Genomic DNA, 15255 nt, shown 5'->3' on the forward strand with positions numbered 1-15255 from the left:
AGTGGTAAAGATGGGTATGTATGGAGGCAGAAAGCGAAACCCAACCATATACAGACGACTCCAAATACAAAGGAAGTGGCCGTCTGACACCTCAGTGGCTGAGGCAGTCACGGTAGGCCTTTCCTTCAATATGGTATTTGTGTAGACCTGTGGATGAAGAGTTGGATTTTGCTTCCAGACAAGCAAGGCTGCAAGCATGCTTCCATGTGCACACTGTCTTTGTCCTTTCCCATGAGTGAGTCTGCTTTCTCCTAAGAAATGAGCTACCAGTGGTGTCCCTGAACTGCAGGTGCACGAAGCTGGCCTGTGCAGGGCTATGAGCCCCTGCTTCGGCTAAGACAGAATGGGTGTGCGGAGGTGGTGCACTATTGCCCCCTGCTTTAGTCTCAGGCTGGGTGGACACAGCCCATTGGCTTTGTGAGTTTGTGCAATGTTACTGCTCCCTGCAGACTCTGACGGGGTTGGTTGGTGGTCCCAGGTACATGACAGTACAAGGCGGAGAGCTGCTGCCCTGTCTTTGGGAAAAGAGTGGTGTTGGCCTGGGTGCAGTGACACAGACGACCGCAGTCTTGGGCACAGTTAGACCTGGATTTAAACAACCCCACGCATCGCCTCACACAGCACCAACACTCCCGGGTGCAGGAGTCACCGTAGTATTTCAGGCGGGGACACCGATGTTCAGAGAGCCTAAATAACTTGCCCATAGTACGTATGGGATGGACGCGTGCTTCCTTCTGTGCTCTCGAGATGATCATCGTCAGGATAAGGACATAATAAACAGATAACCCAGCTATGGATGGAGCCCTGTGCTAAGTCCTGTAAGTTCACAGCCTCATTTTGTTCTCATGACCTTGGATCCCAGCTCTGTTATTGTCATCATTAAATTTTTAGAGACAGGGTCTCACGTAGCCCAGGCTGGTCTCCAACTTGCTGTGTAGCTGAGGGTGACTCTGACCTCCTGATTCTCTTGCCTCTACCTCTTGAGTACTGGGATTACAGGTGTGTGTCACCATGCCCAGCCTGGGCTCCCGTTATTATCCCATCCATAGATAGGACCAAGAGCCTGAAAGAATTCACGTGGTAAAAAGTGGTGGAGCTGAGACTTGGTCACACCCAGCGTAAGGCGGTCAGGCAGTAACAACATGCTCTCACAGTCCAGGGGGTCAGGCTGCTCGCCACTTGGCTTACCTGTGGAATCCGCCCCCACCTCCCATGCCCGTTTGCCATGACCTGAAAGTCTGAAACGATTATATTCTGTGATTCTCTGGCAGGATCTTAAGAGTGGCCACACCCACCCTGGAGCCTCTTCAGGAGTGAAACAAAGGATTTGGGGTGAGGACTTCATCTGGATCCTATGCCCTTCACTGTTTGCCACCTCCACCATGTGCCACCCGCCAGGATCACCACCATTGTCTCTTCTAGGGCTACCTGCCTTCCGCGTCCTCCCTATGGGAATGTGTGACACTCCAGAACTCTGTGGTTTCAGCTCATGCAGACAAGCAGAGTCTCCCACAGGCCCCACTCCATCTGCCATCTCCTGTGTCCTCAGTTTCTCCACTTGCCTGTCTTATCTGTAGAAGCTACACAATGCTGTTCTTCAAATACCCAGGAGTGTTTCTACCCCAGGGCCTCTGAGTTGCCCCTCTGCCCACAGATCCCTGCTGGGCACTCCCTCGAGCCCTTGAGTCCTAGGAAAACAAACTGTTTTTCCCTTTGCTGGCTGTGGCTTCTGAGCAGATCCTGACACAGGCAGGGCGGGCCCCAGCAGACCCCTGGATTACCTTTGAGGGCTGTGCCCGAGATGGATCCCCAGACAGATCGGGAGACTGCTGGCACAGCCTGGGAGGCAAAGCCACGTGCTTCCTGCCTGCTGGGAACGCCCAGCTGCGTCAGCTCCACGTGGAGCTGAGTCTCTGAGCCCCTAGCTCTCACTGACAAAGTGCTTTGGAAACCAAAAGACTTTGGCATATGCACTGCTCTGGGATCAGGTAGTCATGCGTCTGGGCTTGCTGGGCCACTCAGGTGCCTGTGACAGGCGCCAGCACTCGGCAGGGGCTTGGCAGTTGGGCTCCCATGATGAGTGTCTGGGGTGGGATAGGGTAATGTTTGTGAAGTTGCTGAGGTTATGGACCTGCACAAGTAGCTACAGGTGGTGTGGGTTTTGAAGAAAGAGCTGGGGCCAGGGAAGTAGGTGGGGCCTCTCTGGGTGTGGCCAGGCCCATCTCTTCCTGACAGCTTTCAAATTCTGTCCTCTATTTTCCCTTCCCTTAAACAGCCTGCTTCTCTCAGAAGACTGGAGGGCCCTTCCTTTAAAATTAAAGACTAAGTCTCACTGTGTAGCTCAGGTTGGCTTCCAGCTTATGATCCTCTTATCTCTGCCTCTGAGTATTGGGATTACAGGCCTGCAGCCAGAGTGATATTAAAACAAAAACAAAATATCTATCCCCCTACCCCCCCACCTATCACATTATGGGCCCAGTCATCTTCTATGGCTCCCATGCCCCCCAGGATCAAATCTTAGTAGCCGATCACAGAACTGAATCTGCTAGAGCAGGGCTCCTGCCCCTGTGCCAATCTGGCCCCCTGCCATGCTTTCTTTGGCTATCTGTCCTGCTCTCTTTGGTCACCTGATATTCTCAGAGTACTGCAAAACAGGCCAGTTAGGTCCTGACATTTGCTGTCTAGCTGCCAGGACCCTTGTTTCTATGACAAATCAAGACACCGCCTGCCTCTTCGTTTCTCTCCTCAGCCTTGGTCGCCATCTGTGTATCACTTGGTTGTTGTCTGTCCATCTGTTTCCTCTCTGCAGTAGGATGTCATCCCCACAAAGGGGGACTGGACTCTGTTCCCTAGAGCACCAAGGTGTCTAGAACAATGTCTAAGAGAGCTGGGCCTGGCCGGTCGGAGGAACGGGCTTCTCCAGCGCTCCCACTCCATGCAGAGTAGCCACGGCTCCCGGCCTACAGTGACTAGCAGCAGCTCACCTCCCAAACATCTGTTCCAAGCCCGTACCCTCTCCACATCAGCCTCACCCTCCCAGGAACTCCACCTCCTGTCTTGCCCCCAAACCTCCTTTTCAAAGGCCGGTCTGGGGCCAGGGAGCCAGTACAGCAGATAAGGGCACTTGCCAAACAAGCGTGGTGACCTGAATTGGATTCCTGCAACCCACGTAAAGGTGGAAAGAAAAAATTGACTTCATAAAGCTACTCTCTGACACCTTCACACGCACATGGCTTGTATGGTACATCGTATACACAAACACAGTTAGAAGAAGGAGCTCATATCTGCCCCGTCTCCTCTCCTGAAACCTTTCCTGGATGTCCTTGGCCTTGAGGATCAAACCCACACTGGCAAAGGAGTGTCTTCATCTCCCTGGCCTGCCGGGCCTGTGCTCGGGTCATGCCAGCTCTATCATCTTCCCCAGCCCTGGTCCTTTGTACCCACCGCTCTCCCTCCTGAGAACTTCCTCTATAACCCCATCTTTCTCTTCTGCTTTTTAAATTTGAGACAAGGTCTCACTATGTACCCAAGGCTGGTCCAGAAAGGACAATCCTGCATCAGCTCCAGAGTGCTGGAATTAGCTGCACCTGTTCCAGGCCTGGCTGTTTTCTGTCACTGTCCACAGCCAGCGTTATGGGGTTTAGCATGTGCAAGGCCCTGGGTTTGATTCCCAGCAACAACGCCTTACACCCACTCTCACCAAAAATAAAACTAGGAAGACACAACACAAGCATCCACGTAACTGCACCCCAGACTGAAAACATCCAGCTAGCCTTCTCTGCGGTGGCCTATTAGCAGGGTTCACCCAAGACTTTGTTACCATCTGCCTGTTGTCTCCTTGGGGCAAGCCAACGCCAGGCCTGACACACACATACTTGCTCATGAACTAACGGTAAGATCTCGGCAACAGAGTGCTGTCGGGTGGAGACAAGGTACTGAACTCTCACGACAGGCCTGTTCAGACAAGAGCACCACCTGCTCTCTAGGTACTGGGTTCAAGTACGATGCTGTCTGTCATTCCCAAGGACTGGACCTACAATAGTAGATGCGGAAGGCTGTGGAGCCGTCTGCAACCAGGGACAATGTGGCCAGCAGGTGTCAGGGGTGCCTGGGACCTTCTGAGACCAAGTCTGGCCCAAGACTGTATAGTGAATATGTGCGTATCCATGGAAACATGAAACTAGGAGGGTGGGAAAAGTGCAGTGGGGGACACTGACAACTCACTACAACTCACCGTACTCGTGTGTGTGTGTGTGTGTGTGTGTGTGTGAGAAAGAGAGAGAGAGAGAGAGAGAGAGAGAGAGAGAGAGAGAGAGAGATGCTTCTGCCATGTGGTCTAGATCCCCCTGCCTTAGCCTTCCCTGGGCTGGGACGACAGGTTTGCATCACTACACCTGGCTGAATACGTTCCTTTGTATCATCTCGGTTCTAACGTGGTGTGGTGGCAACTTAGTGGTACTTCCAGCACCTCAGAGGCAGAGGCAGGAGGATTACCACAAGTGTGAGGTTAACCTGGGCTACAGAGTAAGGTCCAATTTCAAAAACAGATACACCCTTACCCCCAACCCCCACAGAGAGAGCAAGCAGGCCATCTTATCTCTGGTCCAGGGCAGTGTCCGTACAACCAGGGTGGGCTGGCAGCGCTGCCGCTTCCTAAGGAAACATATATCCATTTAAGAGAAAACATCTCCTTCCTCTTTCCACCCAGATCACCTCAAGCACCCCATTTTGGGAAATGCTGTTCCACACTAAAACCCGTTGCCTAGGAGAAAACTTCAGGAAGCAGCGTTAATGAGTAGATGAGAATGATTTGCAATGAGCATCAATTGTCTATATGCAAATTAAAGCTCCCAGCCACCAGGGCCCACTTGTATAGTGGGGCTCCCCTCCTCTCCCTCCACTTCTCTCAGATGTGGGGTAATTTGTTCCCACCCCGCTGCCATCCACGCCTGGCATTGCTACTGCCTTTATATCATGGATCTCAAAACTCTACAAAATTTTGTTCAGTGCTAAGGGTTGAACCTCGCTCGACAGTGAGGCAAACACTCAGCTACACCTCCAGCCTACTTTTAACCGGTGTTTGCTCTGAAACAGTCTAACTAAGCTGCCTCGGCTGGCTTTGAATTTGTGATCATTCTGCCTCAGTCTCCTAGGTGGTTGAGGTTACAGACCTGTTCTTCCAGGTCCAGCTCCCACCAATGTGCCGCAACAGGGACCACAGGCTGAAAATCCCTGCTACGCTCTCTCGGCCCCACATCCCTGCACTGTGCAGTAGGCACAGCTCTCCCTTGTTCTGAGTGATGGCTGGACTGTCATTCGTGGTGAGGAACAGGCCGGAGTTATATAGGCCAGCACAGATCTCTAAGACATAGATGCTGAATGAATGAGTGAATGAGTGAGTGAGTGAGTGAGTGAGTGAGTGAGTGAGTGAGTGAAGTAAAGCAGTCAGTGAGGTCGGAAGTTAAGAACTACTTGTTTAGGAAGGTGGCCCAAGATAGCTCCCTCACTGTCTTTTTCTTTGTCTCCATGGCAACCCTCCTGGGCTCCCTCAGATCAGGGCAGCAGAGAACTCAGGCAGCCCGACCTGCTGGTTTTCTATTCTCTTTCTCGATTCTCCTGTTTCTTTTTGTAGTTCTGGGATTTGAACCCAGGGCCTCACAATCACTAGGCAAGCATTGTACATCCCCAGTCTAACCATGGGGATTTTCAAATTTGTTGGAGCCCTTTGGAGGAGTCAGGAAATCCTTCTGGCAAGGATGAAGCTATGTTCAACAGTTCATGGCTGGAGCAGACCAAAGTGTGCTGCTGACGAGAGGCTCTGTGTGGAGCCCAGCTCTTTCCATGTAGAAACACGGCTTTCTCCCACACGCCTCCCAACTTGTGCTTCTTAAAATGTGGTCCTGAGACTGCACCCAGCGACGGCTAAGACCTGGCTCGGGGGTTAAGGGCACTGACTGCCAGAGGACCTAGGCTGGATGCCCAGAATTTACACTGCAGCCCCCAACCACCTGTAACTCTAGTTCCAAGAGACCTAATGCCTCCTTCTGGCCTCCTCAGGCATCAGGCATGCATTCGGTGCACAGACATACATGCAGGCAAAATACCCCTACATGGTTAAAGGAAAAAGAAAAAGTCAGACATTTTAATCCTAGCACTAAAAGGCAAAGGCAGGTGGATCACTGTTGAGTTTGAAGTTTATATGGGGACTTCCAGGCAGTCAGAGCTACATAGTGAGACCCTGTCTTAAAATAAATAAATGAATAAATTAAAAAAGAAAACAAAGGCGTGAGATTACACAGTGAATTATAGAGTCCACGGACACACAGGCACAGGTGCTAGGAAGCCTTTTATCCCAGGAAGGCCCTGAGTTCGGATGAGGGTTCTGGGCTCAGGCCGCAGGGAAGGGAAGCTGTGGGCTCTAGTAAGCATGCCAGAGGGCACCTGGAAGGGTCCAAGCTGCGGCTTCTCCAGAACACTCTGCCTCCCTTTCCCTGGCAGACCCTTTGCTGCTGTCCCAGGCACTCCAACTATGTGGGTTCAGACCGCGGGCTGAGGTCGCCGTTGCTCTCCCACCTGCCTCCCTACTCCAGCTTCGCAAAGCGTGGTCCCGAGACTGCACCCACTGACAGCAAAGAGCTTTAAAAAATGCATATGCTTGCACCCCATCCAACCCACCGAGGCAGAACTCAGGTTTTGGAGTGGGCACCAATTTGAGCTGATCAGAGTGGGGTCTGGGGGCTGCCGCTCAAAGCCAGAGGCTAGAAGGCCAGCGCGCTTCAGTGTGGCTGCGGCAGTCACATGACACCACCAGCTGCGGACGGTTCTGGGGGAGCATTTGCTCCCCATACAAAGGAGAGCAGAGAAGCGTAGCTCCCCCTTGTTCTCGGACCCCATCTTGAGACCAGAGAGCCGGCCAGCACGGTAAGAACAGTAGAACAAGAAGCCAGAGGCCAGTCCTGGAGGCCAATCAAGTCACACACAGCCTACTCGACCCTCTCTGGACTCTGTCAGGAGACTGTTATATCCTTATTTTTTTTTTTTTTTTTTTTTTTGAGCCACAGACAAACAGACTTGTGACAGAAAGATCTGAATGAAACCATGAAACCCTCACAGAGTTGAAAATCGTCATAGATAGCAGAGAGGGGAGAAGACAGAGGTCAGAGAGAACCAGTGACAGAGGAAGACAGAGACACAGTTGGGCTTCTCTCCCCGTCTGGACTTTTGGAGGCTGAGGGGTATGTTGCGTGTGCCCTACATCCCAACGATTCAAGCGATACAATTATCAGCAAGCATGTTTTGGGGAAAGAGCGTCATTAGGGTTGGGGAGTCAGTGAAAGTTGGTGGTCAGGGTCTCCTGGAAGACCTGGAGCTGGCATGGGGTCTCACCTGGGTTGCCTTGGTGGGTCTCGGCTGCCCCCAACCAGGCCTGGAGGGGTACTGGAGCCCGAGGAGTACAGCTTTGGCCGGTAGCCCTTGTTCTGGCCAGCCACCACAGGTGCAGGAGAGACTTCCCGCCTTCGGTCCGCAGGGTGGGGTCTTCCGGCTGCCTCCCGGCCCCCGCCACAAAGGCCAGGAGGCTTGTGTGGCTTGGTTGGCCTGGGTGCCTTGGCCAAGGACACACAACTGGGGCTGGAGGTGTAGAGTGTGGTGTCGATGCCGCTGTCACTGGAGCCGCCCTTGGAGAAGGGGTCCTGTTCTGGCTCCAGGGGGTCCAGAGGGTCGAACCAGCGTTCATCACTGTGGCTGCTGGAGGCATTGCTGGAGAGGGTATTGCTGCTGGAATGGCTTGAGTACTGAGGTTCACCCTGGAAGGCAAGGCAGCTGTGTCACCTCGACTCTAGGGGTGGGAGCCTCTGCCCACACTGGCACCCCAAAGCCAGGCATGTCAACATCATGGCTCCTCCCCTATTGGTACAGGTACCCTAGACAAGTGATTTACTTCCTCCCTGCCTCAGCTTATACAATTGTAAAATAGGTGTGGGACAAAAAGCCCAGCTCATTTGGTGCTCAGATCAATACATCCCAAACCAAATGCTTTTTAAACTGAGGTCTGGGGTCCCCTCCTAGTCCCACCCCCTCCTTCCTCCTTCACAATGGTACCTCCATCTTCTCAGTGCCTGCCCTGCAAATCTGTGTCTGTGTATTGCAGACACATGCTGGAACTGTCACGATGGCATCCTCCCCTGTTCTCCCTGGGTCCTGGCTGCCCTCTCCTCCCACAAGGCCACCATAGCACCCTCCTCCCCATCCCATCCCCTCCCACAGGGCCACCACAGCACCCTCCTCTCCATCTCCCCATCTCATTTGTTCCCAGCCTGTGCCCAGAGGAAAGCTGGGAGCTACTGTATGGAATCACGTCCCTCCATCCCTGTTTCAAACTCTCCTATGGCAATTTCAGGGGATAGGTCAGAGTCCTTACCACAGTGCTCATGTTCTGTGTCTAATGTCATCTCCCTGTCTCTAGACCACGCCTCGCTGTTCTCTGTGCCAGGCACAAGCCTCAGGGCCTTCACACTTACAGCTCCCAGGCTGTGACACTCTTCTCTCAGCTCTTTTTATGGCTCTTTCCTAACTTCCTTCAAAGTCACCTCCTGTGCTGGATAGCTTTATGTCAACTCGACACAAGCTAGTCATCTGAGAGGAGGGAGCCTCAGTTGAGAAAATGCCTCCATAAGATCAGGCTGTAGGCAGGACTGTAGGACAGCTTCTTCATTAGTGACTGACAGGGGAGACACCACCACAGACATTGTGGGTGGTGTCATTCCTGAGCTGGTGGTCCTGGGTTCTCTAAGAAAGCAGGTGGAACAAGTCACGGGAGGCAAGCCAGTGGGCATCGTCTCCACGGTCTCTGCATCAGCAGTGGTGACCCTGACTAAGACACACTCCCAGGGCTCTGCTGACGGTATTACCCAAGGCAGCAGTGCCCGTCAAGCAGTCCGCAACTGTGCTTCTTAGCAAGTTATAAATGCTTCTGTCCATTCACTGACTGCTGCCCCTGGGACGTCAGCTTCTTGAGGACAGTGGCTCCTCTGTCCTCTTTACCACTATGCTCCCAATGCTCAGCATGTGGAACGAGGTTGCCAAGAACAACTAGGTATACAGTTCCTGCTTTCTTGGCAGAGATGAAGCCCTAGCCATTGCAATGTAGGTAGAAGTGACTCATTCCATCTCTGGCCTGGGCTGAAAAACCTCTCTTGAACTTCTCTTCCTCCTACCCTGTACTACAATAATGCAGATCCCAGAGGGGACCCAGTAGAGGGTTTGGAGCCCCAGAGGGTCAGCATGTAACAGAAGGGAGCCTGAGTCCCTGATTCACTCTGTGCCACACTGCCCACTGCAGACCTGAACTGCATCCTTCTGGGGAAAGATCGACCTCCTAAGGCATAAGGTCACTGAAATCCAGGGTGGACATAGAAACAAAGAGGAAGGAAAGGGTCTGTCGAGTTACTCGGCTGAGGGTTGGAGCCAGGATGCTATTTAGCTCCCTGTAGAGGGGAGTATGCCTAAGGCTGAGGATGTGCCCACCAGAGGCCACACCCAGGGAAAGCTGCCCAGCCCTCATCAGCCATGCACCCAGGAAAGATGCCAGGTGGTAGCCAGTCACTACAGGCCTCACTCCCTGGATGAGGCAGGGTAGGGTCGGGCAGGGCGAGGCACAGACTCACTTTGGAATGCCTATTGGGAGAATCTTTGCCAGCTGTGTCCTGCCTGGAGGGATGCTTGCTGCCACTGCTTCCAGCCATGGCTGAGAGCCGGGCCTGGGCCGGCACGTGCCACAGAGGCTCTGCAGGAGAAGAAGAGAGACACTGGTGGTTAGGGGTGATACAGGCCAGGACCTGAAGGATCTACCCTAAACCCTGCTTCCATGGTTCCACTCTGACTAACCTGTCTGCTCTGCAGGCTCTACCAATGCATGTCTTGGGCTACAGCAGCGCTCAGCAGCAGGGGACATCTACTGAGCACATGTTCAGTGCCAGGAAACACCCTGAGAGCCTTCCGTCATCGTCCCCCAAGGAGGGTGGGCACACTTGCCACGTATGGCCAGCTGGAGTATCTCTTTGTACATGACATGTTCATTTCCTTCCCGTCATTCTAGGAGATTATTTAACCTCATTGATGGAGTGGGAGGCTTTTAATTTTTTTAAACTTTTATTTATTTCACCTCTCTGTGTGTGAGTGTGGGCGCTTGAGTGGTATGACAAATGTGTGGAGGTCAAGGACAGCTTTTGGGAATTGGTTCTCTCCTTCCACGTTACTGAGGTGAGAGTCTCTTGTTCTTTCTTTTACATCATTCCAAGCTAGCTGGCCTGAACTTCCAGGCGATTCTCCTGTCACTGTCTTCCATCTTGCTGTACAAATGCTAAGATTACAGGTGCACACCACCACCACTGGATTATAGATGTTCACCACATCTGTATTACAGATGCACACTACCACATCTGTATTATAGATGCACAGTACCACATCTGGATTGGAGATGCACACTATCATGTCTGTATCACAGATACCCATATCTGGATTACAGATGTGCACCACCAAATCTGGATCACAGATAGATAGGCACCACCACATCTGGATTACAGAGAGATGCGCATCACCACATATGGATTGCAGATGCATACCACATCTGGATTGCAGATATGCCTATCTGGATTACAGATGCACAACCCTGCATCTGGCCTTCTGTGTGGGTTCTAGGGATCTAATGGATGTTATGAGGTTTGTGTGATAACTGTTTTCATTTATCAAGTCAAGTCCGTAGCCTTGCATTCATTTATTAAAAATTTTATTGCTTCCTTTATTTGTGTGTATGCACATGTCCCTGGGGATTGGATTAACATAGGCCCAAGCTGGCCCAGGACTCACTTTGATCCGACTCTTTCAGTCTCCCCAGCATTGGGGCTGTAAACACGTATCTCCACGCCTGGCTGCATACATCAGTTTGCTGGACGGCCCTACAACTCCTGAAGTGGGTATTGGAACTACCTTGAATAGTAGGGTGCTATCAAGGCTCAGAGAGGCTAGGGAACTGGCTCAAGATCACACAGTCAGAAATGGTCAGACAGGAAGTGGAGGTCAGAGTCTATGCTGCCCAGTCCTCCACCTTTCTGGAGTTCCCAGCCTGTCAGCAACCGGCAGTAACTGTAAGGGCTTGGAAAATACCCTAAGGACAGGCCGTCCTGGGGCCTGGTAGGCATGACTCATTAGACCCTCAAGGGATGAAGTCACCACAGAGGTCCTGTGTCTGACCAGAAACTTGTAGCTGGGCTCATGGGAGCATGAGTTTCCAGCCTGAAGCTGAAGTCCCAACATAGCCCAGGGCACTGCAGAGCCCATGTTCCTGCTGAGGAAGGTGGGACAGGTCTAGCAGACACTTTTCCAACCTGGGTGCTCTATGGTATAGGAAACACGTGTTGCATCCACACCCTGTGCATGGTGGGTGATCCAAAAGGCTTTAGCTCAAATCTCAATTATGTCACTCACCAACAAGAACCTCCGGCAAGTGACAACCCTTCCAGGCCTCACCTGCCTCATTTCTGTAGGAGGGCAGGCATGGTGCCCGCTGCTGTGACTCAGAGGAAGGGAACGTGGGGCACCTAGTACAAGCCAGGTACACAGTGACTACACAAAACCAGGCTGCTGATGTCATGACTGATCAGTTGCACAGGAGGAGATGGGCAAAGCCCTGCGTCTGCCACTGCTCCGAGTCCTTGCCATTCCTTGCCACTCTTCTTGAATTCCTCCTTTTCTGGGTCTTCCACATATTCTAAACTTCTTAATGATTTCTTAGCACAGCTCTTCCCAGTGTACATGCGTGTGCATGTGTATGTGTGTCAGGGAAGGTGTTAGTCACCATATAATAAGGTCTCAGGGAAGGAAGCAGGTACTGGGGCTCTAGGGAACAGAAGGGAAACAGTCGGGTCTCCTGACCCCCATCTGGAGCCTATGCTGAATGCTGGAAAAGTCTCACCACTCTTCAGTTTGCTGTGACGAGAGCCAGGCAGCACTCCTCTCCTCTTCTGAATGGAGTGGGAAATAAAAAGGACAAATCTGTCTTGGAAACAGATCACAGACCCATGGGCAGCACCAGGCAGGACCAGCCCACTGTGGAGGAAGGAATGGTGCCCTCCGCCCTCCAGGCAGCAGAGAGATGCACAGTGGGGACAAGTCACCCCCTGCCTGGGGCTGAACCACTATCCCTGGTTCAGGACACCCACATGCTGTACTGAGTCCTCCCTGATGCTAATCCCGGGCATGTGGCTGAGGTCACCTTTCCCAGCTTCCTGGGACTCCTCTCCACCTCCCCTTTCTAACACTGAGTTAGCCATCTTCCTTTGGAACCCACCCGACTGCTAATCAAAGGGCTTTCAAGGGTGTAACAAGAGGTTATGTTTAAAGTATTCATCCAAGTGGTGCAGGTACACAATCTATAATCATATCTGGTGTGTGTGTGTGTATGGTGTGGTCATGCGTGTCTGTAATCCTAGTACTTATGAGGCACAGATAAGAAGAATCAAGAATCCTAGGCCATCCTCAGCTACACAATAGATGTAAGGCTACCCTGGGCTACATAATAAGATTTCCCCAAGTAAATGAATGAATACATGAAGTTTAATAAAACTGAACTAAAAGAAAGACACAAAGAAAACCACAGCATTCTAGCACTGTATGTCCACTCTGATGATCCAAGCAAAGATTGCTGAGGACACACAGCCATGTCATGGGTAGGGGTGGAAACGCTTCAACGTTCTGGGGTGTGGTTTGGCAGTTTCTTATGAAGTCAAATACATGATAAAGCTATTCTATGCCTAGGAACACAGGCTCATGGAAAGATAGACAAAGATACTTCTAAGCAGCCTCAAACTGGTCCCCTCGGTATCCAAGCACTGGAGTGGGTGGGGTGTATTCAGACAAAAAAATACTGAATCCAGAAATCCCATACAACATCCAGTCACATGGCTGCCTGGCAGTAGCATGACATAGAGCCACAGACTTCAAGAAGACACGGCATGATTTCATAGTCTCCACAGCCCCAAGCCAGCTGAGAAGAAGGGAAGTCACCTGTGAGACCATCAGGGAGAGGCAGGGGGCACTGGGGCCCAGGACGTCTTACCTGGTTTTGGGCGCTCCATGGTGCTCTCCTGGCTAGTCAGGCCACCTGAAGAGGAGTCACCGCTGGACATCCCATCGTGGATAAAGTGAGGGTCAAAAGACAGTAGTGGGTGCGGGGCGGCTGCGTACCTGCAGGGTAGAAAGGAACATCTCGGTGTGACGGCAGCAGGTAGTCAGTGGCTTTTTAGCACTCAGGAGGCTCTGCTGTGGGCTGGGGCAATGAGCGGCTGGCGAGGCTGGGCGAGGCAGCCTGGTGTCTGCTATTAACTGAAGCTCAGCAAAGAGGCTCGCCTGGGACGCCTCCCAGGGAGGTGGTGGCAACAGGGAGTACAGGGCACAGCAGGCTTCTCAAGGAGGGAGGGTGCAGAGCCACTTGGGTGATTGCCCTGCTTATTCAGAATTCTGCCTCTTGGCTGCAGAAAGGGGTATCTAGCCTCCCTGGGAGCTCCCCTTTCTCTGAGGGGGCTAGGCAAGTCAGGCAGCATTTTGTGGTTACAGCAGACCCAGGCTGGATAGGATGGGTTTCATACCTCACTGTTGTCTTTTGTCTGGCCAGGTATAATCAATCGGTTCATCGGTCAGAGCCTCAGTTTCCCTAACTGTTAAGAGGTGATCACAACAGGCCCTTCCTTTCAGCACTTAGCTTGTGTCGGACACAGGACACACAGGGAATTGAGACATTTGGCCCATAGGCTATGGCAGTGTTCCTTTGCTGTTGGAGGGAGAGTTTATGGTAGGCAGGGCCCATGGCTTAAAAACAAGGCAGCTTTGAACTCAAACCCCAGCCCTCAGTCAGACAAGAGCTTTGATAGAGTTATAGCTGTTTTTGGTTTCTTAGGTTTGTGATTCATTCTTTTTTTGTAAAAATTAATTTATTTATTTTTATTTTCTGTGCATTGGTGTTTTGCTTGCACGTATGTCAGACTTTGGAGTTATAGACAGTTGTCAGCTGCCACGTGGGTGTTGGGAACTGAATCTGAGTCCCCTGAAGAGCAGTGGGTGCTTTTAACTGCCAAGCTATTTCTCCAGTCTCATGATTCATTCCTTAAAAAATATTTTTTTTTTTTACTGCTGGTGGTGGTAGTACACGTCTTTAATCCCAGCACTCAGGAGGCAGAGGCAGGTGGATCTCTGTGAGTTTGAGGCCAGCCTGTCTTACAAAGTGAGTTCCAGGACAACCAGAGCTGTTACGCTGAGAAACCCTGTCTCAAGAACAAAACAAAACAAAACACACACATCATCACATCCATTTAAGCGTGTGCACATGTGCCTAGACCCTGGCACATGTGGAGGTCAGAGGAGCACTTGCAGGAGTCTGTCCTCTTCTTCCACCATATGGGACCTAGGGATTGAACTCAGATTGTCAGGGCTGGCAGCAGGGCCACCCACTCAGGAATCTCGCTGGCTCTGCCTTTTTCCTTGTTTCCATCTTGTTTTGAGACAGTATCTCACGTAGCCCCCACTGGCCTGGAACTGGTGATGTAGCCGTCTCTCACCTTCCCTAGTGCTAGGATCATCAGTGTGTACCGCTGTGCCAGGTTGAGCTGTTCTGTGTTTGATAATCACGGCCAAGGTAGGCAAGAGGAGAAATATTAGAACTGCCCCCAGATAGCAATGCACACCAGAGTCAAGGGCCAGAATTTAAGAGAGGTGGTGGTGGAGGGCTGGGCGCTCTCTCACCATGGGGGCTGCTATAGACACCTGTTTTGGGGTTTGGTCTGGAATGGCGCTCCCCGCAAGAGCACATGCTTTAGAAGTTGACCCCAGATAGTGGGGCTGTTGGGATGGTTACAGAAACTTAGGGAGGTGAGCTCTATCTGGAAGAAGTGGTCACTAGTGGGCTCAGACTGCCCTTGGCCACTTCCGGCTGCACTTCCTGCTTCCTGGCCTGCTTTGGTAGGAACAGCTATCTTCCTGCACATGCTCCCACAAGCACACCGAGCCAAGCAGCTATGGAACAAGCCCTGTGAAACCATAAATCAATTCTTCCGTGTCCCCCTCTGTCAGAACACGGTCCAAGAACAGAGTCCTGTGAGGGGATTTCTGAGTGCTTGTGAGAAAACTCTAAGAAACCAGGAGAAGAGTCTCGGGACCTGCTCCTTCAAAGACATGGACTTGTTCTGGGAACGTGTTTTCAAGTTC

General features: G+C 51.9%; 1 protein-coding gene across 2 annotated transcripts in view; it reads right to left on the reverse strand.

The window, feature by feature from the left end:
* The window catches only part of Sipa1l3 (signal induced proliferation associated 1 like 3), a 208767-nt gene that overhangs the window by 25740 nt on the left and 167772 nt on the right, over nt 1-15255 (reverse strand). For both annotated transcript variants that reach the window (XM_057756375.1, XM_057756383.1), the window contains exons 13-15: nt 13115-13242; nt 9666-9784; nt 7387-7805 (exon numbers count right to left, since the gene is read on the reverse strand). In XM_057756375.1, the coding sequence (XP_057612358.1) occupies nt 7387-7805; nt 9666-9784; nt 13115-13242 (666 nt within the window). The remainder of the gene's footprint in view (nt 1-7386; nt 7806-9665; nt 9785-13114; nt 13243-15255) is intronic.

This window comes from Chionomys nivalis, chromosome 2 (assembly GCF_950005125.1).
Source record: "Chionomys nivalis chromosome 2, mChiNiv1.1, whole genome shotgun sequence".
NCBI classification, from domain to species: domain Eukaryota; kingdom Metazoa; phylum Chordata; class Mammalia; order Rodentia; family Cricetidae; genus Chionomys; species Chionomys nivalis.